The sequence below is a fragment of the Melanerpes formicivorus genome, unplaced genomic scaffold (assembly GCF_026170545.1).
Source record: "Melanerpes formicivorus ecotype bairdi unplaced genomic scaffold, bMelFor1.0.p_v2 SCAF_2872, whole genome shotgun sequence".
Classification (NCBI taxonomy): Eukaryota; Metazoa; Chordata; class Aves; order Piciformes; family Picidae; genus Melanerpes; species Melanerpes formicivorus.
Window position 1 is genome coordinate 1 of NW_027145223.1, and position 25,848 is coordinate 25,848.

General features: G+C 67.8%; 1 protein-coding gene across 1 annotated transcript; it reads left to right on the top strand.

Moving 5' to 3' along the window:
* Positions 1 to 6,763: 6,763 nt before the first annotated feature.
* Positions 6,764 to 25,019, top strand: LOC137440370 (transmembrane protein 106C-like; the record flags this gene model as incomplete). The annotated part of the gene is given in 9 exon segments (XM_068136654.1): positions 6,764 to 6,927; positions 6,929 to 7,001; positions 8,317 to 8,380; positions 9,979 to 10,138; positions 17,455 to 17,598; positions 22,099 to 22,148; positions 22,434 to 22,449; positions 22,451 to 22,488; positions 24,666 to 25,019. Coding segments are annotated over 9 exon segments (881 nt in total), but the record flags the coding sequence as incomplete, so codon positions are not given.
* Positions 25,020 to 25,848: the final 829 nt, after the last annotated feature.

A 25,848-nucleotide genomic window follows, 5' to 3' on the forward strand; every position in this document is an offset into this window, starting at 1 on the left:
GCCCTTCCTCATCCAGCCCTGCAGCCATCACCATCCTCTCCCCCCCCAGCCCCTTCCTCATCCAGCCTGCAGCCATCACCACCCTCTCCCCCCAGCTCCTTCCTCATCCTCATGGAGCTGCAGGACCCCTCTGGAGCAGCAGGTGCAGGTCACAGCCCCTGGGCAGATCCAATGCTCCTTCCCTGCAGCCATCATCATCCTCCCCCTCCAGCCCCTTCCTCATCCAGCCCTGCAGCCATCACCATCCTCCCCCCCCCAGCCCCTTCCTCATCCAGCCCTGCAGCCATCAACCATCCTCTCCCCCCCAGCTCCTTCCTCATCCAGCCCTGCAGCCATCACCATCCTCTCCCCCCCAGCTCCTTCCTCATCCCCATGGAGCTGCAGGACCCCTCTGGAGCAGCAGCCCCTGGGCAGATCCAATCCTCCTTCCCTGCAGCCATCATCATCCTCCCCCAGCCCCTTCCTGGTGTCCATGGAGCTGCAGGACCCCTCTGGAGCAGCAGCCCCTGGGCAGATCCAATCCTCCTTCCCTGCAGCCATCATCATCCTCTCCCCCCAGCCCCTTCCTCATCCCCATGGAGCTGCAGGACCCCTCTGGGAGCAGCAGCCCCTGGGCAGATCCAATCCTCCTTCCCTGCAGCCATCACCATCCTCCCCCCTCCCCCAGCCCCTTCCTCATCCAGCCCTGCAGCCATCACCATCCTCTCCCCCCCAGCCCCTTCCTCATCCAGCCCTGCAGCCACCACCATCCTCTCCCCCCCAGCCCCTTCCTCATCCAGCCCTGGAGCCATCATCATCCTCTCCCCCCAGCCCCTTCCTCAATCCAGCCCTGCAGCCATCATCATCCTCTCCCCCCAGCCCCTTCCTCATCCAGCCCTGCAGCCATCACCATCCTCTCCCCCCCCAGCCCTTCCTCATACCCCATGGAGCTGCAGGACCCCTCTGGAGCAGCAGCTGCAGGTCACAGACTCTGGGCAGATCCAATCCTCCTTCCCTGCAGCCATCACCATCCTCTCCCCCCCAGCCCCTTCCTCATCCAGCCCTGCAGCCATCACCATCCTCTTCCTCCCAGGCCCCTTCCTGGTGCCCATGGAGCAGCAGCCCCTGGGCAGATCCAATCCTCCTTCCCTGCAGCCATCACCATCTCTCCCCCCCAGCCCCTTCCTGGTGTCCATGGAGCTGCAGGACCCCTCTGGAGCAGCAGGTGCAGGGCACAGCCCCTGGGCACCATCCCCACCCCCTGGGCACCATCCCCACCCCCCTGAATCCAATCCTCCCTCCTGCAGCCATCACCATCCTCTCCCCCCACAGCCCCTTCCTCATCCAGCCCTGCAGCCATCACCATCCTCTCCCCCCCAGCCCCTTCCTCATCCAGCCCTGCAGCCATCACCATCCTGCTCCCCCCCCAGCCCATTCCTCATCCAGCCCTGCAGCCATCACCATCCCTCTCCCCCCAGCCCCTTTCCTCATCCAGCCCTGCAGCCATCACCATCCTCTCCCCCCAGCTCCTTCCTCATCCAGCCCTGGCAGCCATCACCATCCTCTCCCCCCCCCAGCCCCTTCCTCATCCAGCCCTGGAGCCATCACCATCCTCTCCCCCCCAGCCCCTTCCTCATCCCCATGGAGCTGCAGGACCCCTCTGAGCAGCAGCCCCTGGGCAGATCCAATCCTCCTTCCCTGCAGCCATCACCATCCTCTCCCCAGCCCCTTCCTCATCCTCATGGAGCTGCAGGACCCCTCTGGAGCAGCAGCCCCTGGGCAGATCCAATCCTCCTTCCCTGCAGCCATCACCATCCTCTTCCTCCCAGCCCCTTCCTCATCCCCATGGAGCTGCAGGACCCCTCTGGAGCAGCAGCTGCAGGGCCACAGCCCCTGGGCACCATCCCCACCCCCTGAATCCAATCTCTCCCTCCCTGCAGGCCATCACCATCCTCTTCCCCCCAGCCCCTTCCTGGTGCCCATGGAGCAGCAGCCCCTGGGCAAATCCAATCCTCCTTCCCTGCAGCCATCACCATCCTCTTCCTCCCAGCCCCTTCCTCATCCAGCCCTGCAGCCATCACCATCCTCTTCCTCCCAGCCCCTTCCTCATCCAGCCCTGCAGCCATCACCATCCTCTTCCCCCCAGCCCCTTCCTGGTGTCCATGGAGCTGCAGGACCCCTCTGGAGCAGCAGCCCCTGGGCAGATCCAATCCTCCTTCCCTGCAGCCATCACCATTGTCTCCCCCCCCAGCCCCTTCCTCATCCAGCCCTGGAGCCATCACCATCCTCTTCCCCCAAGCCCCTTCCTCATCCCCCATGGAGCTGCAGGACCCCTCTGGAGCAGCAGCTGCAGGGCACAGCCCTTGGGCACCATCCCCACACCCTGGGCACCATCCCACCCCCTGAATCCAATCCCTCCCTCCCTGCAGCCATCACCATCCTCTCCCCCCCCAGCCCCCTTCCCTCATCCAGCCCTGCAGCCATCACCATCCTCTCCCCCCCCAGCCCCTTCCTCATCCCAGCCCTGCAGCCATCACCATCCTCTCCCCTCCAGCCCCTTCCTCATCCAGCCCTGCAGCCATCACCATCCTCTTCCCCCCAGCCCCTTCCTGGTGGTCCATGGAGCTGCAGGACCCCTCTGGAGCAGCAGCCCCTGGGCAGATCCAATCCTCCTTCCCTGCAGCCATCATCATCCTCTGCCCCCCAGCCCCTTCCTCATCCAGCCCTGGAGCCCATCACCATCCTCTTCCTCCAGCCCTTCCTCATCCCCATGGAGCTGCAGGACCCCTCTGGAGCAGCAGCTGCAGGGCACAGCCCTTGGGCACCATCCCCACCCCCTGAATCCAACCCTCCTTCCCTGCCAGCCATCTCCTCCACCCCCCTGGCTCCTGCCCAGGGGAAGGCTTTGGCAGCCCAGGGAGTGTTGGCTCCTCAGCACCTGATGGGGATGGAGGGGAGGGCAGAGCCCAAATTCCCTGCCCTGAGCAGGGGTCAAGGAGGGAAAAGCAGAGGGGGGAGAGGCTGGAAAACAGCTCCAGGCACCACGGGGGTGGGAGGGGAGCAAAGGAAACCTCTCAGCAGCAGGAGCTCCCTCAGGGCTTGGGGGCACAAAGGAGAGTCTGCAAGGAGGGAGCTCAGAACTGCTTGGGCTGGGAGAGCTCTCTGAGATCCTCCAGGCCCAGCAGCAGCCCAGCCCCAGCCTGGCCACCAGAGCCTGGCCCCAGGGGATGGGGACTGCACCAGCACTGCCCCTGGGCAGGCCTGAGGGGGCAGAAATTGTTCCCCCAAGGCCAAGGTGAGCCTGGCCTGGGGCAGGCTGAGGCCCATCTCCCCCTGTGCCATCCCTTGGGGCAGCAGAGCTCAGCCCCCCCTGGCCCCAGGCTCCTCTGTGGCACTTGCAGGGAGCCAGGAGGTCTCCCCTCAGCCTCCTCTGCCCCAGCCTCAACCCACCCCAGAGCCCTCAGCTGCTGCTGCCCCCCCCCAGCCCTCTCCCCCAGCCCCTTCCCCAGCTCCCTTTGCCCTTCCCTGGCCCTGAGCAGCCCAAGGCTGCCCCCCAGGCTGCCAGCTGTGCCCCCCCCAGTGCCCAGCCCGGGGGCACCATCCCTGCCCTGCTGCTGCTGCCCACAGCACTGCTGCTCCAGCCCAGGCTGCTGGTGGTCTCCTTGCCCCCCCCGGGCACCCCCTGGCTGCTCTCCAGCTGCTGGCACCAACCCCCCCCCAGCTCCTTTCCCCCCCCAGCCCCTGCTTGCCCCCCAGCCCTCTCCCAGCCCCCTCAGCTGCTCCTCTCCCCCCAGCCCTCTCCCCCAGCCCCTTCCCCATCTCCCTCAGCTGCTCCTCTCCCCCCCAGCCCTCTCCCCCAGCCCCTTCCCCATCTCCCTCAGCTGCTCCTCTCCCCCCCAGCCCCTTCCCCAGCTCCCTTTGCCCTTCCCTGGCCCTGAGCAGCCCAAGGCTGCCCCCAGGCTGCCAGCTGTGCCCCCCCCAGTGCCCAGCCCGGGGGGCACCATCCCTGCCCTGCTGCTGCTGCCCACACTCTCACTCCTTGAGGACCACCCTCGGCAGCCCTGCAGGCGAGGGGGAGGGTCAGCAGCAGCAGCTCCTGGGCCACCCCTGACCCCCACCCCCCCCCGACTGTTGTGCTGGTGGCAAGCAGGAGGTCCGCTCTGCTGCCTGCCCGCAGCTTGTCCCCACCTGAGGATTCTCTCCTGCTCCATCCCCTGGCTCGCTCCACTCCACCCCCCCCCCAACCCCTCCACCCCCCCCTGCCCCCCCCCCTCCCCAGGGATGTTCTGTGCCACCAAATTGGCCTTAATGGAGCCCCCATTTCCTCCCAGACAGTTGTTTTTCCCCCTCCTTCCCCCTCTCTCATTAAAGCCATTTGCGGAGCCCCGGAGCAGCCTGGAGCCCCCCACGCAGCGGCAGGGAGCTGCTGAACCCGGCGCTGGGTTGGGTGATTGTCACCTCCCCTCCTCCCCCTCTTTTGCCCCCCCCCCAGAGCCTCATTGTCTGCAGGGAGTTGGGGTCGAGGGGACACCGAATCAACTCAGCAAGAGGCAGCCTGGAGAGGGCTGTCTGCAAGAGCTGGGCTCAAGGGGTTTAGGCAGGGTGGGGGAGAGGAGAGGAGAGGAGAGGGGAGGGGAGGGGAGGGGAGGCAGCCGCCGGGGTTCAAGCAGGGCAAGAGGAGAGCTCTGCAGGCAGGCAGGGAGGGAGCAGCTCCTGCAGCCCCAGAGGGAGGGCTGGGGGCTGGGCAGCAGCTCCCCCAGGGCAGGGCAGGGCCTGGCAGTGCTGGGGGGGGGGGCACAGGAAGGTGGTCCAGGAGCCAGCAGCCTGCCCTGCGGGGAGGGGGCACAAGGAGGCCCCAGGGGGGGGTCCTGGGGGCAGCCAGGGGAGTGTGGGCAGCAGGGCAAGGGAGGTTCTGCTGCCCCTCTGCTCTGCCCCCACCCCCCCAGGGAGGCCACAGCTGGAGGAGGCCTGGGGTCAGCTCTGGGCTCCCCAGCTGCAGAGGGCCAGGGAAGGGCTGGGGGAGAGGCTGGGGGGGGGGGCTGGAAGAGGGGGCAGACCCCCATGCCCCAGCAGCTTGCCCAGGGCACAGTGCCCAGGGGGGGTTGGAAGCTCTCCACAACCTCCCTGGGCAGCTCCAGGCCTCCAGCAGCCTCCCCCCAAACTGCTTTCTCCTCCTGCCCTCCACTCTCTGCCCCTTGGGCTGCCCCTGGGCACCACTCAGCAGCTGCCAAGCCCCAGCCTCTTGCCCCCCCCCCAGCTCCTTCAGCTCCTGCTGAGCATTGCTCAGAGCCCCTCTGGGGCTGCTCTGCTGCAGGCTCTCAGCCCCAGGGCTCTCAGCCTCTGCTCCTCTGCCAGAGCTGCTCCAGGCTCCTCAGCAGCTTCCCAGCCCCCCCGGGTCCTCTCTTCAGCTGGGTTAGCCCAGAGCTGGCCCCAGACCTCCTCCTCCTCCCTGGGGCAGAGCAGAGGGCAGGGACAGGTCCTGCACCCTGGGCTGGTGGTCTCCACCTCCAGCGCAGGGCGAAGGCTCCGCAGTGGGATGAGGAGCACCGCAGAGCTCCACACTTGGGTCAACCGGCCCCGTGCTGGGGCGGGGGTGGGAAGGTCCACAGGGGTCAGGCGCCCCCCCGCTGGGGTCTGTGTTGTCGCAGGGCTGGGCCGGGCGCCCCCAAGCCGGTGCGGAAGGGTCTCCTCCTCGGGGGGGGAGGGGTCCCTTCCTGGGGGGTCCCCCAGCCCCGCTACTCAGCAGCCTCTCTCCGCTTCCCTCTCTCCCCAGCTGCGATCTGCCCTGCGCGCCCAGCCCCGCCCCCAGCCCCGCCCCCTGCGCGCACGCAGCCCAAGACAGGCCCCTCCCACCTCCTCGCCCCGCCCCCAAAGACCCCGCCCCCCCAGCGCGGCTGTGGCGCATGCGCACGTCTACAACCGCCCCCTCAGCCACCGCGTGCGCACTGCGGGCAGGGGCGCGCCGGTGCGCTTCGTCGCAGGGGGCGGGGGAAAGCCGCTAAGCCCCTCCCTCTCGCAGTGACCCCGCCTCTTGCAGTGACGCCGCGCCGCGGCCGGGCGTTGTATTGGGCGGGGGTTGACGGAAAGGGGCGTGGCTTTATGTATCGCCCCGCCCCGCCCCTCTTCCGGTCCCTCCCTGCCCCATGATTTCTGATCCAAACTGTGCGCCGGCTGCGTCAGGGGCGGGGGTCGGGCGGAGCTCCGCCCCCCCCTTCCCCCGCCTCCCGGCGCGGTTGTCATAACGACGGCGACTGCGCGGGAAGCCGCGAGGCCGCGGCGGGGGGTTGGAGGGGCCTGGGCTTGCTGGGTACGGAGGAGCCTTTGGGGGGGGCCCCCCCCCGCCCCCCTCCCCCCTTGGCTGGGGTCTGTCCGTGAAGGGGGGGGGGGGGGGGCAGACCTCTCTGTGGGGGTTTGGGGAGGGGGTCTCCGGGGTGGGGGTCTCCCGCATCTGAGCCACCCCTGAGGCGTCCCTGGGCAGGGGGTGTCGGCGAGCAGGGTGCTCTGGGCTGGGAGGGGGAGCAGTTCGGGGCATGGGGGGGCTGGACCCCGCCGGGGGGTGGGGGGTGCGGAAGGGGGGGGGTGGGGGGGCGGGGGGGGAGTCGTCCCCCCGGTGGCTGCGGGCGGGGGGAAGTCGTCCCCCCCGGGGGGTGGGGGGCAGTCGTCCCCCCCGGTGGCGGGGGGGCGGGGGGAAGTCTCCCCCCCGGTGGCTGCGGGCGGGGCGGGGGGCTGCAGCTCCTTGCAGCTGCTGAACCTCCGCCTCTGCTCCTGCCGCCTCCACCCCCAGGGTTTGCGCAGGCTCCTCCCCCCCGCAGCCAGGGATGGGTTCTGCTCTCTCCCTCTCCGTCCCTGACCCTCCCTCCGAGGCAGAGGAAGAAGGCTGAGGAAGAGAGGGAGGAAGAGGAGGATTTGCTGCACAGCCAGGAGCGTGTGGAGGCCATTGCCAGGTTCCCCCTATGTGGAGTTCACAGGGCAGGACAGCATCACCTGCCCCTCCTGCCAGGGCACAGGCTGCATCCCCACAGGTACCTGCTTGCCCCAGGCTGGAACCCAGCAGGAAGCTCAGGGAATCCCCAGAGCCCAGCCTGGAGGGGCTGGAAGGGACCTCTGGAGCTCCCCCTGCCCCAGCAGGGCTCCCCCAGCAGCTTGCCCAGGAGCACAGTGCCCAGGGGGGGGTTGGAAGCTCTCCACAACCTCTCTGGGCTCAGCCTGCTCCAGGCCTCCAGCAGCCTCACCCCAAACTTCTCCTCCTGCCCTCCACTCTCTGCCCCTTGGGCTGCCCCTGGGCACCACTCAGCAGCTGCCAGCCCCAGCCTCTTGCCCCCCACCCCCAGCTCCTTCAGCTCTTGCTGAGCATTGCTCAGAGCCCCTCTGGGGCTGCTCTGCTGCAGGCTCTCAGCCCCAGGGCTCTCAGCCTCTGCTCCTCCCAGAGCTGCTCCAGGGCTCTCCCTCTCTCCCGTCCGTGCAGCCCTGTCCGCGCAGCCCTGCCCCGGGGCTCGCCCTGTCCGCGCAGCCCTGCCCCGGGGCTCGCCCTGTCCGCGCAGCCCTGCCCCGGGGCTCGCCCTGTCCGCGCAGCCCTGCCCCGGGGCTCGCCCTGTCCGCGCAGCCCTGCCCCGGGGCTCGCCCCTGTCCGCGCAGCCCTGCCCCGGGGCTCGCCCTGTCCGCGCAGCCCTGCCCCGGGGCTCGCCCTGTCCGCGCAGCCCTGCCCCGGGGCTCGCCCTGTCCGCGCAGCCCTGCCCCGGGGCTCGCCCTGTCCGCGCAGCCCTGCCCCGGGGCTCGCCCTCTCCGCGCAGCCCCTGCCCCGGGGCTCTCCCTCTCCGCGCAGCCCTGCCCCGGGGCTCTCCCTCTCCGCGCAGCCCTGCCCCGGGGCTCTCCCTCTCCGCGCAGCCCTGCCCCCGGGGCTCTCCCTCTCTGCAGCCCTCCCCCGGGGCTCTCCCTCTCCGTGCAGCCCTCCCCCCGGGACTCTCCCTCTCCCTGCAGCCCTGCCCCGGGGCTCTCTCTCTGCAGCTGGGGGGAGCCCAGATCTGCCCCCCGGCCTCCTCCTGCAGCTCCCTGGGGCAGAGCCGAGCCGAGCAGAGCCCTCCCTTGCCCTGCTGGCTGCGCTCTTCCCTTCAGCTGCGCTGCAAAGCCTCCTTCGCTTAGCATCCAACGTTCCTCCTCTCCCCCCACCCCCCCTGGGCTGCTGGGGGCTGCCCTAACGAGCTGCTCCCTGCCCTAACGAGCTGCTCCCTGCCCTAACGAGCTGCTCCCTGCCCTAACGAGCTGCTCCCTGCCCTAACGAGCTGCTCCCTGCCCTAACGAGCTGCTCCCTGCCCTAACGAGCTGCTCTCCGCCTTGCAGAGCAGCTGAACGAGCTGGTGGCTCTGATCCCCTACAGCGACCAGCGGCTGCGCCCCCGGAGGACGTGAGTGGGGGGCGGGCGGGGGGCTGCTGAGGGCAGGCTTTGTCCGGGCACACAGCAGCTCTTTTGTCCTCTGCTTCCCCCTGTCTGCAGCCTCCTCTCTCCGGCCCGGGGTTTGGTTTGCCCTGCCCCCCACCCCCCCCCCGAGCTTTGCCAACAAACACAAAACTCCAAAGCTCTGCCTTGAAATCGCTTCCCTGGGAAGCCCCCAGCCCCCCCCCTGCCCCCCTGGGCCGGGGCTGAGCCTGCAGACAATGATCCCTCTGACACCTCCCTGCCCCTTCTCCTGGAGCTGCTAAGGATGAGGAAAGAGCTGGGGGGGGTGGGGGAGGGAACCCAAAACCGCTTGGGGAAGCACTTTGGGGAGGGGGGGGACACACAAAACCCCCCCCTAGGAAATGGGTTGGAGGTTCCTCATCAGGGGACAAACTGAGCTGGGGCTGCCCAGACCTGGGTCAGGGAGTGAGAGCAGCACTTGTGTGGCCTCCAGGGCAGAACAAACCTCCCCTGTGTGCTGCCTGGGCTGGCTCTGGGGGTGGGGGGCAGCTGCAGGTGGGGAGGGTCCTGCTCCAGGCTTGGGGCAAACCTCCCCCCCCCCCCAGGTGTCTGCCCCACTGTGGAGAAGGGCTTGGGGGTGCTGGGGGTGAGTGCCCCCAGCTGTGCCCTGGGCTGCTCCCTGCAGGGGCTGGGGCCAGCTCTGGAGGCCTCAGCACAGCCCTGGGCTTGTTAAGGGCCAGAGGAGGCCACAGCAGTGCTGGGAGGGCTGGGGACAGCGTTTTGAGCAGGGCCTGTCGGGGCAGGACAAGGAGGAGGTGGTTTGAGGCTCAGGGAGGGTGGGGGGAGCCTGGCCCAGGCTGCCCAGAGGAGCTTGGAGCTGCCCCCCCTGGTGGCCCTGGAGCTGCCCCCCCCTGTGGCCCTGGAGCTGCCCCCCCCTGTGGCCCTGGAGCTGCCCCCCCTGTGGCCCTGGAGCTGCCCCCCCTGTGGCCCTGGAGCTGCTCCCTGGTGGCCCTGGAGCTGCCCAGAGGAGCTTGGGGCTGCCCAGAGGAGCTTGGGGCTGCCCCCCCATGTGGCCCTGGAGCTGCCCCCAGAGGAGCTTGGAGCTGCCCCCTGTGGCCCTGGAGCTGCCCAGAGGAGCTTGGAGCTGTCCCCCCTGGTGGCCCTGGAGCTGCCCAGAGGAGCTTGGGGCTGCCCCCCCTGTGGCCCTGGAGCTGCCCAGAGGAGCTTGGGGCTGCCCCCCCTGTGGCCCTGGAGCTGCCCCCTGTGGCCCTGGAGCTGCCCAGAGGAGCTTGGGGCTGCCCCCCCTGTGGCCCTGGAGCTGCCCCCCTGTGGCCCTGGGTCAGGCTGGCCTGGGGCTGGCAGCAGCCTGCCCTGGCTGGGGCTGCCCCTGGCATGCTCTGGGTGAGCTCTCAAGGTCCTGGCCTGGGGCTGGGGGATAGAATCAGGGAGTGGTCAGGGTTGGAAGGGACCTCAGGGCTCATCCAGCTCCCACCCCCCCCCTGCCATGGGACCCCCTCCCCCTGGCCCAGGCTGCTCAGAGCCCCAGAGGAGCTTGGGTGGTGGTGCCCCCAGGCTCTGTGACCCTCTGGGCCCTTCCCTTGCAGGAAGCTCTACGTCCTGCTCTCGGTGCTGCTCTGCCTCCTGCTCTCAGGCCTGGTGGTCTTCTTCCTCTTCCCCCACTCAGTGCTGGTGGAGGATGATGGCATCAAGGTGGTGCAGGTCTGGTTTGACAGGAAGAACTCCGTGGTGCTCCTGGCCATCACTGTAAGGCTCTGCTGCTGCTCCCCCTGCCTGGTGCTGCTGCTGCTGCTCCCCCTGCCTGGTGCTGCTGCTGCTGCTCCCCCTGCCTGGTGCTGCTCCCCCTGCCTGGTGCTGCTCCCCCTGCCTGGTGCTGCTCCCCCTGCCTGGTGCTGCTCCCCCTGCCTGGTGCTGCTCCCCCTGCCTGGTGCTGCTCCCCCTGCCTGGTGCTGCTGCTGCTCCCTGCCTGGTGCTGCTGCTGCTGCTACCCCTGTCTGCTGCTGCTGCTGCTCCCTGCCTGGTGCTGCTGCTGCTGCTACCCCTGTCTGCTGCTGCTGCTGCTCCCTGCCTGGTGCTGCTGCTGCTGCTCCCCCTTGGTGCTGCTGCTGCTGCTCCCCCTTGGTGCTGCTGCTGCTCCCCCTTGGTGCTGCTGCTGCTCCCCCTTGGTGCTGCTGCTGCTGCTCCCCCTGCCTGGTGCTGCTCCCCCTGCCTGCTGCTGCTGCTCCCCCTGCCTGCTGCTGCTGCTCCCCCTGCCTGCTGCTGCTGCTCCCCCTGCCTGCTGCTGCTGCTGCTCCCCCTGCCTGCTGCTGCTGCTCCCCCTGCCTGCTGCTGCTGCTCCCCCTGCCTGCTGCTGCTCCCCCTGCCTGCTGCTGCTGCTCCCTGCCTGCTGCTGCTGCTGCTCCCCCTGCCTGCTGCTGCTGCTGCTCCCCCTGCCTGCTGCTGCTGCTGCTGCTCCCCCTGCCTGGTGCTGCTGCTGCTCCCCCTGCCTGGTGCTGCTCCTGCTGCTCCCCCTGCCTGGTGCTGCTCCTGCTGCTCCCCCTGCCTGGTGCTGCTGCTGCTCCCCCTGCCTGGTGCTGCTGCTCCCCCTGCCTGCTGCTGCTGCTGCTCCCCCTGCCTGCTGCTGCTGCTGCTCCCTGCCTGCTGCTGCTGCTGCTCCCTGCCTGCTGCTGCTGCTGCTCCCCCTGCCTGCTGCTGCTGCTCCCCCTGCCTGCTGCTGCTGCTCCCTGCCTGCTGCTGCTGCTGCTCCCCCTGCCTGCTGCTGCTGCTGCTCCCCCTGCCTGCTGCTGCTGCTGCTCCCCCTGCCTGCTGCTGCTGCTGCTGCTCCCCCTGCCTGGTGCTGCTGCTGCTCCCCCTGCCTGCTGCTGCTGCTGCTCCCCCTGCCTGGTGCTGCTGCTGCTGCTCCCCCCTGCCTGGTGCTGCTGCTGCTCCCCCTGCCTGGTGCTGCTGCTGCTCCCCCTGCCTGCTGCTGCTGCTCCCCCTGCCTGCTGCTGCTGCTCCCCCTGCCTCCTGCTGCTGCTGCTCCCCCTGCCTGCTGCTGCTGCTCCCCCTGCCTGCTGCTGCTGCTCCCCCTGCCTGCTGCTGCTGCTCCCCCTGCCTGCTGCTGCTGCTGCTCCCCCTGCCTGCTGCTGCTGCTGCTCCCCCTGCCTGCTGCTGCTGCTCCCTGCCTGCTGCTGCTGCTGCTCCCCCTGCCTGCTGCTGCTGCTGCTCCCCCTGCCTGGTGCTGCTGCTGCTGCTCCCCCTGCCTGGTGCTGCTGCTGCTCCCCCTGCCTGGTGCTGCTGCTGCTCCCCCTGCCTGGTGCTGCTGCTGCTCCCCCTGCCTGCTGCTGCTGCTCCCCCTGCCTGCTGCTGCTGCTGCTCCCCCTGCCTGCTGCTGCTGCTCCCCCTGCCTGCTGCTGCTGCTCCCCCTGCCTGCTGCTGCTGCTCCCCCTGCCTGCTGCTGCTGCTGCTCCCCCTGCCTGCTGCTGCTGCTGCTGCTCCCCCTGCCTGCTGCTGCTGCTGCTCCCCCTGCCTGGTGCTGCTGCTCCCCCTGCCTGGTGCTGCTGCTGCTCCCCCTGCCTGGTGCTGCTGCTGCTCCCCCTGCCTGGTGCTGCTGCTGCTCCCCCTGCCTGCTGCTGCTGCTCCCCCTGCCTGCTGCTGCTGCTGCTCCCCCTGCCTGCTGCTGCTGCTCCCTGCCTGCTGCTGCTGCTGCTCCCCCTGCCTGCTGCTGCTGCTGCTGCTCCCCCTGCCTGCTGCTGCTGCTGCTCCCCCTGCCTGCTGCTGCTGCTGCTGCTCCCCCTGCCTGCTGCTGCTGCTGCTCCCCCTGCCTGGTGCTGCTGCTCCCCCTGCCTGGTGCTGCTGCTCCCCCTGCCTGCTGCTGCTGCTGCTGCTCCCCCTGCCTGCTGCTGCTGCTGCTGCTCCCCCTGCCTGGTGCTGCTGCTCCCCCTGCCTGGTGCTGCTGCTCCCCCTGCCTGCTGCTGCTGCTCCCCCTGCCTGCTGCTGCTGCTGCTGCTCCCCCTGCCTGCTGCTGCTGCTGCTGCTCCCCCTGCCTGCTGCTGCTCCCCCTGCCTGCTGCTGCTCCCCCTGCCTGGTGCTGCTCCCCCTGCCTGGTGCTGCTCCCCCCTGCCTGGTGCTGCTGCTCCCCCTGCCTGGTGCTGCTGCTCCCCCTGCCTGCTGCTGCTGCTGCTCCCCCTGCCTGCTGCTGCTGCTCCCCCTGCCTGCTGCTGCTGCTGCTGCTCCCCCTGCCTGGTGCTGCTCCCCCTGCCTGGTGCTGCTCCCCCTGCCTGGTGCTGCTCCCCCTGCCTGGTGCTGCTGCTCCCCCTGCCTGGTGCTGCTGCTCCCCCTGCCTGCTGCTGCTGCTGCTGCTCCCCCTGCCTGCTGCTGCTGCTCCCCCTGCCTGCTGCTGCTGCTGCTGCTCCCCCTGCCTGCTGCTGCTGCTGCTGCTCCCCCTTGGTGCTGCTGCTGCTGCTCCCCCTGCCTGCTGCTGCTGCTGCTGCTCCCCCTGCCTGGTGCTGCTGCTGCTGCTCCCCCTGCCTGGTGCTGCTGCTGCTCCCTGCCTGGTGCTGCTGCTGCTCCCCCTGCCTGGTGCTGCTGCTCCCTGCCTGGTGCTGCTGCTCCCCCTGCCTGGTGCTGCTGCTGCTCCCTGCCTGGTGCTGCTGCTGCTCCCCCTTGGTGCTGCTGCTGCTCCCTGCCTGCTGCTGCTGCTGCTGCTCCCCCTGCCTGCTGCTGCTGCTCCCCCTGCCTGCTGCTGCTGCTCCCCCTGCCTGCTGCTGCTGCTCCCCCTGCCTGGTGCTGCTGCTGCTCCCCCTGCCTGCTGCTGCTGCTGCTCCCCCTGCCTGGTGCTGCTGCTGCTCCCCCTGCCTGGTGCTGCTGCTGCTCCCCCTGCCTGGTGCTGCTGCTGCTCCCCCTGCCTGCTGCTGCTGCTCCCCCTGCCTGCTGCTGCTGCTCCCCCTGCCTGCTGCTGCTGCTGCTGCTCCCCCTGCCTGCTGCTGCTGCTGCTGCTCCCCCTGCCTGGTGCTGCTGCTGCTCCCTGCCTGGTGCTGCTGCTGCTCCCCCTGCCTGGTGCTGCTGCTGCTCCCCCTGCCTGGTGCTGCTGCTGCTGCTCCCCCTGCCTGCTGCTGCTGCTGCTGCTCCCCCTGCCTGCTGCTGCTGCTGCTCCCCCTGCCTGCTGCTGCTGCTGCTGCTCCCCCTGCCTGCTGCTGCTGCTCCCCCTGCCTGCTGCTGCTGCTCCCCCTGCCTGCTGCTGCTGCTCCCCCTGCCTGCTGCTGCTGCTCCCCCTGCCTGCTGCTGCTGCTGCTCCCCCTGCCTGCTGCTGCTGCTGCTCCCTGCCTGGAGCTGCTGCTGCTCCCCCTGCCTGGAGCTGCTGCTGCTCCCCCTGCCTGGAGCTGCTGCTCCCCCCCCCTGCCTGCTGCTGCTGCTGCTCCCCCTGCCTGCTGCTGCTGCTGCTGCTCCCCCTGCCTGCTGCTGCTGCTGCTGCTCCCCCTGCCTGGTGCTGCTGCTGCTCCCCCTGCCTGCTGCTGCTGCTGCTCCCCCTGCCTGCTGCTGCTGCTGCTGCTCCCCCTGCCTGCTGCTGCTGCTGCTGCTCCCCCTGCCTGCTGCTGCTGCTGCTGCTCCCCCTGCCTGGTGCTGCTGCTGCTGCTCCCCCTGCCTGCTGCTGCTGCTGCTGCTCCCCCTTGGTGCTGCTGCTGCTGCTCCCTGCCTGGTGCTGCTGCTGCTGCTCCCTGCCTGGTGCTGCTGCTGCTGCTCCCTGCCTGGTGCTGCTGCTGCTGCTCCCCCTGCCTGGTGCTGCTGCTGCTGCTCCCCCTGCCTGGTGCTGCTGCTGCTGCTCCCCCTGCCTGGTGCTGCTGCTGCTGCTCCCCCTGCCTGGTGCTGCTGCTCCTCCCCCTGCCTGGTGCTGCTGCTGCTCCCTGCCTGGTGCTGCTGCTGCTGCTCCCCCTGCCTGGTGCTGCTGCTCCCCCTGCCTGCTGCTGCTGCTGCTCCCCCTGCCTGCTGCAGCTGCTGCTGCTCCCCCTGCCTGCTGCAGCTGCTGCTGCTCCCCCTGCCTGCTGCTGCTGCTGCTCCCCCTGCCTGCTGCTGCTGCTCCCCCTGCCTGCTGCTGCTGCTGCTGCTCCCCCTGCCTGCTGCTGCTGCTGCTGCTCCCCCTGCCTGGTGCTGCTGCTGCTCCCCCTGCCTGGTGCTGCTGCTGCTCCCCCTGCCTGGTGCTGCTGCTGCTCCCCCTGCCTGCTGCTGCTGCTGCTGCTCCCCCTGCCTGCTGCTGCTCCCCCTTGGTGCTGCTGCTGCTGCTCCCCCTTGGTGCTGCTGCTGCTGCTCCCCCTGCCTGCTGCTGCTGCTGCTGCTCCCCCTGCCTGGTGCTGCTGCTGCTGCTCCCCCTGCCTGGTGCTGCTGCTGCTGCTCCCCCTGCCTGGTGCTGCTGCTGCTGCTCCCCCTGCCTGCTGCTGCTGCTGCTGCTCCCCCTGCCTGCTGCTGCTGCTGCTGCTCCCCCCTGCCTGCTGCTGCTGCTGCTGCTCCCCCTGCCTGCTGCTGCTGCTCCCCCTTGGTGGTGCTGCTGCTGCTGCTCCCCCTGCCTGCTGCTGCTGCTGCTCCCCCTGCCTGCTGCTGCTGCTGCTCCCCCTGCCTGCTGCTGCTGCTGCTCCCCCTGCCTGCTGCTGCTGCTGCTGCTCCTCTTGGTGCTGCTGCTGCTCCCCCTGCCTGCTGCTGCTGCTGCTCCCCCTGCCTGCTGCTGCTGCTGCTCCCCCTGCCTGCTGCTGCTGCTGCTCCCCCTGCCTGCTGCTGCTGCTGCTCCCCCTGCCTGCTGCTGCTGCTCCCCCTGCCTGCTGCTGCTGCTGCTCCCCCTGCCTGCTGCTGCTGCTGCTCCCCCTGCCTGCTGCTGCTGCTCCCCCTGCCTGCTGCTGCTGCTCCCCCTGCCTGCTGCTGCTGCTCCCCCTGCCTGCTGCTGCTGCTCCCCCTGCCTGCTGCTGCTGCTCCCCCTGCCTGCTGCTGCTGCTCCCCCTGCCTGCTGCTGCTGCTGCTGCTGCTCCCCCTGCCTGCTGCTGCTGCTGCTGCTCCCTCTGCCTGGTGCTGCTGCTGCTCCCCCTGCCTGGTGCTGCTGCTCCCCCTGCCTGGTGCTGCTGCTGCTGCTCCCCCTGCCTGGAGCTGCTGCTGCTCCCCCTGCCTGCTGCTGCTGCTGCTGCTCCCCCTGCCTGCTGCTGCTGCTGCTGCTCCCCCTGCCTGCTGCTGCTGCTGCTGCTCCCCCTGCCTGGTGCTGCTGCTGCTGCTCCCCCTGCCTGGAGCTGCTGCTGCTCCCCCTGCCTGCTGCTGCTGCTGCTGCTCCCCCTGCCTGCTGCTGCTGCTGCTGCTCCCCCTGCCTGCTGCTGCTGCTGCTCCCCCTGCCTGCTGCTGCTGCTGCTCCCCCCTTGGTGCTGCTGCTGCTGCTCCCCCTTGGTGCTGCTGCTGCTGCTCCCCCTGCCTGGTGCTGCTGCTGCTGCTCCCCCTTGGTGCTGCTGCTGCTCCCCCTTGGTGCTGCTGCTGCTGCTCCCCCTGCCTGGTGCTGCTGCTGCTGCTCCCCCTGCCTGGTGCTGCTGCTGCTGCTCCACCCTGCCTGCTACTGCTGCTGCTGCTCCCCCCTGCCTGCTGCTGCTGCTGCTCCCCCTGCCTGGTGCTGCTGCTGCTGCTCCCCCTGCCTGGTGCTGCTGCTGCTCCCCCTGTCTGCTGCTGCTGCTGCTGCTCCCCCTTGGTGCTGCTGCTGCTGCTCCCCCTGCCTGCTGCTGCTGCTGCTGCTCCCCCTGCCTGCTGCTCCCCCCTGCCTGGAGCTGCTGCTGCTCCCCCTGCCTGGTGCTGCTGCTGCTCCCCCCTGCCTGGTGCTGCTGCTGCTTCCCCCTGCCTGCTGCTGCTGCTGCTGCTCCCCCTGCCTGCTGCTGCTGCTGCTGCTGCTCCCCCTGCCTGCTGCTGCTGCTGCTGCTGCTCCCCCTGCCTGCTGCTGCTGCTGCTGCTGCTCCCCCTGCCTGCTGCTGCTGCTGCTGCTGCTCCCCCTGCCTGGTGCTGCTGCTGCTCCCCCTGCCTGGTGCTGCTGCTGCTCCCCCTGCCTGCTGCTGCTGCTGCTGCCTCCCCCTGCCCTGCTGCTCCCCCTTGGTGCTGCTGCTGCTGCTCCCCCTGCCTGCTGCTGCTGCTGCTCCCCCTGCCTGGTGCTGCTGCTCCCCCTGCCTGGTGCTGCTGCTGCTCCCCCTGCCTGCTGCTGCTGCTGCTCCCCCTGCCTGCTGCTGCTGCTGCTCCCCCTGCCTGCTGCTGCTGCTCCCCTGCCTGGTGCTGCTGCTGCTCCCCCTGCCTGGTGCTGCTGCTGCTCCCCCTGCCTGCTGCTGCTGCTGCTCCCCCTGCCTGCTGCTGCTGCTCCCCCTGCCTGGTGCTGCTGCTGCTCCCCCTGCCTGGTGCTGCTGCTGCTCCCCCTGCCTGCTGCTGCTGCTCCCCCTGCCTGCTGCTGCTGCTGCTCCCCCTTGGTGCTGCTGCTGCTGCTCCCCCTGCCTGGTGCTGCTGCTGCTGCTCCCCCTGCCTGCTGCTGCTGCTGCTGCTCCCTGCCTGCTGCTGCTGCTGCTCCCCCTGCCTGCTGCTGCTGCTGCTGCTCCCTGCCTGCTTGCTGCTGCTGCTCCCCCCTGCCTGCTGCTGCTGCTCCCCCTGCCTGCTGCTGCTGCTGCTCCCCCTGCCTGCTGCTGCTGCTGCTCCCCCTGCCTGGTGCTGCTGCTGCTCCCCCTGCCTGGTGCTGCTGCTGCTCCTCTTGGTGCTGCTGCTGCTGCTCCTCTTGGTGCTGCTGCTGCTCCTCTTGGTGCTGCTGCTGCTCCTCTTGGTGCTGCTGCTGCTCCTCTTGGTGCTGCTGCTGCTCCTCTTGGTGCTGCTGCTGCTCCTCTTGGTGCTGCTGCTGCTCCTCTTGGTGCTGCTGCTGCTCCTCTTGGTGCTGCTGCTGCTCCTCTTGGTGCTGCTGCTGCTCCTCTTGGTGCTGCTGCTGCTCCCCCTGCTCCCCCTGCCTGCCTGCTGCTCCATGCTGCTCCCCCATGCTGTGGCGCCAGGGGGCTCCCTGCTCCTCCTCCTCACTCCTCTCCCTTCCCCCCCACCCCCTCCAGGCCACCCTGAGGATCAAGAACTCCAACTTCTACTCGGTGGCAGTGCCCAGCCTGAGCAGCCAGGTGCAGTACATGAACACAGTGGTGGGAAGCCAGCAGCTCTCCAACCTCTCCAGCATCCCAGCCCCCGCCGGTGACAAACTGGTACCCAGCTGCCTCCTGCCCTCCCTGCTGCTCCCCACAGCCAGCAGCCAGCCTGGGCCCTGCCAGCACTTCACCTGGGGGGGTGCTCTCCAGGCAGGGCCCTTGGGGCTCTGCTGCTGTGGTTTAACTTCCACTGTGCAGCTCTCTGCTTCCCAGAGCAACCTGTGGACTCCAGCCCCAGCTGGGGTTGGGGTTGGCTCTCTCTGGACCCTTAGGGCTCTGCTGCTGTGGTTCAAGTGAGGCTTAGCTCCACTGTGCAGCTCTCTGCTACTCAGAGCAAGCTCTGAGCTACTCCCAGCAGCCCAGAAGGACTCTAGCCCCAGCTGGGGGTGGTCCAGGCAGGACCCTTGGGGCTCTGCTGCTGTGGTTTAAAGTTAGGCTTAGCTCCACTGTGCAGCTCTCTGCTACTCAGAGCAAGCTCTGGGTTACTCCCAGCAGGACTCAAGCCCCAGCTGGGGTTGGGGTTGGCTCTCTCTGGACCCTTAGGGCTCTGCTGCTGTGGTTTAACTTCCCCTGTGCAGCTCTCTGCTACTCAGAGCAAGCTCTGAGTTACTCCCAGCAGGACTCAAGCCCCAGCTGGGGTTGGGGTTGGCTCTCTCTGGACCCTTAGAGCTCTGCTGGTGTGGTTTAACCTCCACTGTGTAGCTCTCTGCTTCCCAGAGCAGCCTGTGGGTTACTCCCAGCAGCCCAGGAGGACCCAGCTGGGGTTGGGGTTGGTTCTGTCTGGACCCTTAGGGCTCTGCTGCTGTGCTTTAACCTCCACTGTGCAGCTCCCTGCTACTCAGAGCAAGCTCTGAGCTACTCCCAGCAGGACTCCAGCCCCAGCTGGGGTTGGGGTTGGCTCTCTCTGGACCCTTGGGGCTCTGCTGGTGTGGTTCAAGTGAGGCTTAGCTCCACTGTGCAGCTCTCTGCTACACAGAGCAGCCTGTGGGTTACTCCCAGCAGGACTCCAGCCCCAGCTGGGGGTGGGGTTTGTTCTGTCTGGACCCCTTAGGGCTCTGCTGCTGTGCTTTAACCTCCACTGTGTAGCTCTCTGCTTCCCAGAGCAAGCTCTGAGTTACTCCCAGCAGCCCAGAAGGACCCAGCTGGGGTTGGGGTTGGCTCTCTCTGGACCCTTAGAGCTCTGCTGCTGTGGTTTAACTTCCCCTGTGTAGCTCTCTGCTACTCAGAGCAAGCTCTGAGTTACTCCCAGCAGCCCAGAAGGATCCAGCTGGGGTTGGGGTTGGCTCCCTCTGGACCCTTGGGGCTCTGCTGGTGTGGTTTAACCTCCACTGTGTAGCTCTCTGCTTCCCAGAGCAAGCTTTGAGTTACTCCCAGCAGGACTCCAGTCCCAGCTGGGGTTGGGGTTGGCTCTCTCTGGACCCTTAGAGCAAGCTCTGAGTTACTCCCCAGCAGCCCAGAAGGACCCAGCTGGGGTTGGGGTTGGCTCTCTCTGGACCCTTAGGGCTCTGCTGCTGTGGTTTAACTTCCACTGTGCAGCTCTCTGCTACTCAGAGCAACCTGTGGGTTTACTCCCAGCAGGACTCCAGCCCCAGCTGGGGTTGGGGTTGGCTCCCTCTGGACCCTTAGGGCTCTGCTGCTGTGGTTCAAGTGAGGCTTAGCTCCAACTGTGTAGCTCTCTGCTACTCAGAGCAGCCTGTGGGTTACTCCCAGCAGGACTCCAGCCCCAGCTGGGGTTGGGGTTGGCTCTCTCTGGACCCTTAGGGCTCTGCTGGTGTGGTTCAAGTGAGGGCTTAGCTCCACTGTGTAGCTCTCTGCTACTCAGAGCAGCCTGTGGGTTACTCCCAGCAGCCCAGGAGGACCCAGCTGGGGTTGGGGTTGGTTCTGTCTGGACCCTTAGGGCTCTGCTGCTGTGGTTCAAGTTAGGCTTAGCTCCACTGTGCAGCTCTCTGCTACTCAGAGCAAGCTCTGAGTTACTCCCAGCAGGACTCAAGCCCCAGCTGGGGTTGGGGTTGGTTCTGTCTGGACCCTTAGGGCTCTGCTGCTGTGCTTTAACCTCCACTGTGCAGCTCTCTGCTTCCCAGAGCAAGCTCTGAGTTACTCCCAGCAGGACTCCAGCCCCAGCTGGGGTTGGGGTTGGCTCTCTCTGGACCCTTAGAGCTCTGCTGCTGTGGTTTAAGTGGGGCTTAGCTCCACTGTGTAGCTCTCTGCTACTCAGAGCAAGCTCTGAGTTACTCCCAGCAGGACTCCAGCCCCAGCTGGGGTTGGGGGTTGGCTCTCTCTGGACCCTTAGAGCTCTGCTGCTGTGGTTTAAACTCCACTGTGCAGCTCTCTGCTACTCAGAGCAAGCTCTGAGTTACTCCCAGCAGGACTCCAGCCCCAGCTGGGGTTGGGGTTGGCTCTCTCTGGACCCTTAGAGCAAGCTCTGAGTTACTCCCAGCAGGACTCCAGCCCCAGCTGGGGGTGGGGTTGGCTCTCTCTGGACCCTTAGAGCTCTGCTGCTGTGGTTTAAGTGGGGCTTAGCTCCACTGTGTAGCTCTCTGCTACTCAGAGCAAGCTCTGGGTTACTCCCAGCAGGACTCCAGCCCCAGCTGGTGGGGTGGGGTTGGTTCTCTCTGGACCCTTAGAGCAAGCTCTGAGTTACTTCCAGCAGCCCAGAAGGATCCAGCTGGGGTTGGGGTTGGCTCCCTCTGGACCCTTGGGGCTCTGCTGGTGTGGTTTAACCTCCACTGTGTAGCTCTCTGCTTCCCAGAGCAAGCTTTGAGTTACTCCCAGCAGGACTCCAGCCCCAGCTGGGGTTGGGGTTGGCTCTCTCTGGACCCTTGGGGCTCTGCTGCTGTGGTTTAAGTGAGGCTTAGCTCCACTGTGCAGCTCTCTGCTACTCAGAGCAACCTGTGGGTTACTCCCAGCAGGACTCCAGCCCCAGCTGGGGGGTGGGGTTGGTTCTCTCTGGACCCTTAGAGCAAGCTCTGAGTTACTTCCAGCAGCCCAGAAGGATCCAGCTGGGGTTGGGGTTGGCTCTCTCTGGACCCTTGGGGTTCTGCTGCTGTGGTTTAACCTCCACTGTGTAGCTCTCTGCTACTCAGAGCAAGCTTTGAGTTACTTCCAGCAGCCCAGAAGGACTCCAGCCCCAGCTGGGGGTGGTCCAGGCAGGACCCTTGGGGTTCTGCTGCTGTGGTTTAACTTCCACTGTGCAGCTCTCTGCTTCCCAGAGCAACCTGTGGACTCCAGCCCCAGCTGGGGTTGGGGTTGGCTCTCTCTGGACCCTTAGAGCTCTGCTGCTGTGGTTCAAGTGAGGCTTAGCTCCCCTGTGCAGCTCTCTGCTACTCAGAGCAACCTGTGGGGTTACTCCCAGAAGGACTCCAGCCCCAGCTGGGGGTGGTCCAGACAGGACCCTTAGAGCTCTGCTGGTGTGGTTTAAGTGAGGCTTAGCTCCACTGTGCAGCTCTCTGCTACTCAGAGCAAGCTCTGAGTTACTCCCAGCTGGACTCCAGCCCCAGCTGGGGTTGGGGTTGGCTCCCTCTGGACCCTTAGAGCAAGCTCTGAGTTACTCCCAGCAGCCCAGAAGGACCCAGCTGGGGTTGGGGTTGGTTCTCTCTGGACCCTTAGGGCTCTGCTGCTGTGGTTTTAGGCTTCCACTGTGCAGCTCTCTGCTTCCCAGAGCAAGCTCTGAGTTACTCCCAGCAGCCCAGAAGGACCCAGCTGGGGTTGGGGTTGGTTCTCTCTGGACCCTTGGGGCTCTGCTGCTGTGGTTTAGCTTCCACTGTGCAGCTCTCTGCTTCCCAGAGCAACCTGTGGACTCCAGCCCCAGCTGGGGGTGGTCCAGACAGGACCCTTAGAGCTCTGCTGGTGTGGTTTAAGTGAGGCTTAGCTCCACTGTGCAGCTCTCTGCTACTCAGAGCAAGCTCTGAGTTACTTCCAGCAGCCCAGAAGGATTCAGCTGGGGTTGGGGTTGGCTCTCTCTGGACCCTTGGGGCTCTGCTGCTGTGGTTTAAGTGGGGCTTAGCTCCACTGTGTAGCTCTCTGCTACTCAGAGCAAGCTCTGGGTTACTCCCAGCAGGACTCCAGCCCCAGCTGGGGTTGGGGTTGGTTCTCTCTGGACCCTTAGAGCAAGCTCTGAGTTACTTCCAGCAGCCCAGAAGGATCCAGCTGGGGTTGGGGTTGGCTCTCTCTGGACCCTTGGGGTTCTGCTGCTGTGGTTTAACTTCCCCTGTGTAGCTCTCTGCTTCCCAGAGCAAGCTCTGAGTTACTCCCAGCAGGACCCCAGCCCCAGCTGGGGGTGGGGTTGGTTCTGTCTGGACCCTTAGAGCTCTGCTGCTGTGGTTTAAACCTCCACTGTGCAGCTCTCTGCTTCCCAGAGCAAGCTCTGAGTTACTCCCAGCAGGACTCCAGCCCCAGCTGGGGTTGGGGTTGGCTCTCTCTGGACCCTCAGAGCTCTGCTGCTGTGGTTCAAGTGAGGCTTAGCTCCCCTGTGCAGCTCTCTGCTACTCAGAGCAAGCTCTGAGTTACTCCCAGCAGGACCCCAGCCCCCAGCTGGCTCTTTGTTGCCCTCTCTCCCAGGTGAACTTCACAGTGAAGGCAGAGCTGGGAGGATCTTTCTCCTATGTGTAGTAAGCATCTGCTGGCTGGGGGAGGGAGGGAGGGAAGGGCTGGGGCTGGGTTCTCTGCTCCCTGGCTGGCAAGGAGCTGAGAGAGGCCCTGGGGGCAGGTCGGTGAGCTGGCTCTTGGGCCCCAAAGCTGGAGCTGGGTTGGCCCCAAAGAGGGGCAGCAGCCCCCAGGAGCCAGCAGCAGCCCCCAGGAGCCAGCAGGAGCCAGCAGGAGCCCCCAGGAGCCCCCAGCTGCCTGCAGCCCTCCTGACCTGCCTCTGCCTCTTGCTCTCTTTTCTTCCCTCCCAGTTTCTTCTGCAGCTTCCCCCAAGGTGAAGGTCCACAACATTGTCATCTTCATGAGGTAGGGAAGGGCTCTGCTGCCTTCCTGCTGCCACAGCAGAGCTGGGAGGGAGGGGGGCACAGGTGCTGTGGGCTGGGGAGGGAGCTCCAAAGGGCATCCAGTCCAACCCCCCCCTCCCCTGCAGGCAGCAGGGACACAGAGCTGCCAGGGCAGGAAGGGAGCTGAAGGCTCAGCCAGTCCCAGCCCCCCTGCCCTGGGCAGGGAGCCCTCCCACCAGCCCAGGCTGCTCACAGCCCCCTCCAGAGCTCCTCCACTAGATGACAGGAGCAGCCAGGCTGGGAGAGACCTCCAAGGTCAGCCCAGAGCCCTGCTGAGCCTCACCTGGTAGGTCTCCAGGGGTGGGAGCTCAAGCACCATCCTGGGCAGCCTGCTGCAGCGCTCTTGGCCAGCCCCCCAGCCTGCCTCCCCCTGCCAGCCTCCCACCCCCAGCTGCCACAGAGGGGCCTGAGGAGTCAGCTGGGGAGGAGGAGACTGCAGGCTGTGCCCCCTGGGGGGTGCTGAGCTCCAGCTCCAGCTCTGCCTGGCCCTGCAGAGGCCTCGGGGCAGCTGCAGCTGTGCAGGGCCCAGAGGAGCTGTGCTGAGTGTAGAAGCTGCTGGGATGCTTGAGGAGCTCCTGAGAGAGCTTGAGGAGGCTGAGGGGAGAGTGGCTCCACTGCTCCTCTGCCTGGCTGCTGAGCAGGGGCCCCAGAGGCCAGCAGGGGGCTGCAGCGCCCCCCCCCAGGCAGGGAGAGAAGCCCTGGGGGGGCCTTGGTGCCCCTGCCCAGGCAGGGAGGCTGCTCCAGGGCTGCTGGGGAGGTTGTGGCTCCTCTGCTCCTCTGCCTGGCTCTGAGCAAGGGCCTCAGAGGGCAGCAAGGCAGCAGCAGGAGGCTTGCAGGAGCTGTTTGCCCTTCCTCCTCCTCCTCCTCTGCTCCCTCCTTGCCTCCATCCCCTGCTGGGGCTCTTCCCAGGGCTCTCTCCTCTCCCTCCCCAAGGCTTGGTGCTTCCTGGAGGAAGATGAAGGTCATCTGCCCTCCCTCCTCCCCCTCCCCAGGGGCATTTCTGGGGGGGTTGGCTGCAGTCAGCTCCGTGGGAGGAGGCAGCCTGGCAGAGGAGCTCCAGGAGCTGCCCTCCCAGGGGGCTGCAGCGCCCCCCCCAGGCAGGGAGAGAAGCCCTGGGGGGGCCTTGGTGCCCCTGCCCAGGCAGGGGAGGCTGCTCCAGGGCTGCTGGGGAGGTTGTGGCTCCTCTGCTCCTCTGCCTGGCTCTGAGCAAGGGCCTCAGAGGGCAGCAGGGAGCCATGGAGTGGGGCTGGGGGGGGGAGAGGGAGCTGCAGGCTCAGCCAGCTCCAAGCCTCCTGCCCTGCCCCCAGGGCCAGCTCCCCCCGGCCCCAGGCTGCTCAGGGCCTCATCCAGCCTGGCCCTCAGCACCTCCAGGGAGGGGGCAGCCCCAGGCTGCAGCCTGGAAAGAGCTCCCTGAGCCCTGCTGCTCAGGCTGGCACTGCCCAGGGCTGCAGCCTGGCCCTGCCTGAGGGAGCTTGGCCTCTGCTCAGCACTGCCCAGCCCTGGGAGGGCTGCTGGCTGAAGGCAGCAGGGGGAGAGCAGGGGGAGGAGGTGGTGGCCACTGCAGCCCAGCCCTGGGCAACTGGAGCCAGCCTCTGGGGCAGCCAAGTGTCCAGAGCCAGAGGCTGAGGCAAGGAGAGGGCAGGGGGAGAGGGACTGGGCCAGAGCCCCCCCTGGGCTGGGCACTGGGGGGGGGCACAGCTGGCAGCCTGGGGGCAGCCTTGGGCTCCTCAGGGGCAGGGGAGGGCAAAGGGAGCTGGGGAAGGGGCTGGGGGAGAGGAGGCTGAGGGGGAGACCATCCTGGCTCCCTGCAAGTGCCTGAGAGGAGCCCTGGGGCCAGGGGGGGCTGAGCTCTGCTGCCCCAAGGGATGCCACAGGGGGAGATGGCCTCAGCCTGCCCCCAGCAACAATTTATGCCCCCTCAGGCCTGGCCCAGGCTGCCCAGGGGCAGCCTCCCTCCCTGGAGGGGTTCCTGGGCCCTGTGGTGCTGAGGGGCCAGGGCTTGGTGGTGCCCTGGGGTGGGAGCTGGGCTGGCTGAGCTTAAAAGATCTCTGCCCCCCTGGTGGTTTGGGGGGGGGGGGCTGCTGCTGCTGCTGCTGCTGCTGCCCCCACCCCCACCAGGCTTCTCCTTCCCCCCCCCAGGACCGTGGTGAAGCTCTCCTACATTGGCCACAGCAGCCAGAGTGCCCTGGAGACTTACCACTACGTGGACTGCAGCACCAACTCCACAGCTGCCCCTGGCCTGCTGCCTCTCCTCTCCCTCCCTGCCGCTGGGGGGAGCCACCAGGGCCTGAGGGCAGAGCTGAGGCCCTGATGGACCTCTGGGCAGGGAGCAGCAACCCTCCAAGGGAAGCAAGGAGGCTCAGACTGGGGGTGGCTGAGAGCTTTGGGTGCCTCCTGGGGAGCACTTGGGTGGTGGTCTGCAGGGCCTGCCCCCAGCAGCAGGCTCCTTGCTGGGCTCTGCAGGATGCAGTCTGGGGAGGCTCTGGGCTCTCAGGCTTGGGGGGTGGGGGGGAAGGGGCTCAGCAGTTTCAGGCTGAGCCTTGCAGCTGCTCTGGGGCTCAGCACTCTCAGCTCCTTGCAGGGGGCACCTCCTGAGTCAGTGACTCCCCCTCCAGGCAGGGGCAGCAGGGTCCCTGGCTGCTTCCAAAGCAGGGGTGGGGAGGAGGAGGAGGAGGAGGAGGAGGAGGAGGGGGGAAGGGAGCAGCCTTGGAAGGAGCAAGGCAGGAGGGGAGCCTCCACCTCCTGCTCCAGAAGCTGCTGCAGGAACCTTTGGAACCTTTCCCCTGCTCTGCAGCTTTGGTTTGTTTGCTGCCAGCTGGAGGCCACCGGCAGCAAACTGCTCCCAGGGCAGCAGAGGAGGCTTCACCCAGCCTGGGGGCCTGGGGAAGGGTTGCTTTGGGTTCAGCCTTCCTCCTCCTCCTCCACACCCAGCCCTGAGCCTCCCCTCCCCCCACGTTCAGCACCTGGAGGGCTCCCAGCCTCGGGGGGGGGCTGGGGGGTGGGGGGTTCAGAAGCTGTTGGGGGCTGCTCTGGCAGCAAATAAAGCAGCTCAGCTCAAGAGGGTTCTGCTGTGTGCTCCCCTGGAGGGCTGCAGCCTGCTTCAGCTTCCCTGCTGAGCCTGGCTGGGGAGGGATGGAGTTGGGGAGGGGGATGGAGGGAGGGGATGGAGTTGGGGAGGGGGATGGAGGGAGGGGATGGAGTTGGGGAGGGGGGATGGAGGGAGGGGATGGAGTTGGGGAGGGGGATGGAGGGAGGGGATGGAGTTGGGGAGGGGGATGGAGGGAGGGGATGGAGTTGGGGAGGGGGATGGAGGGAGGGGATG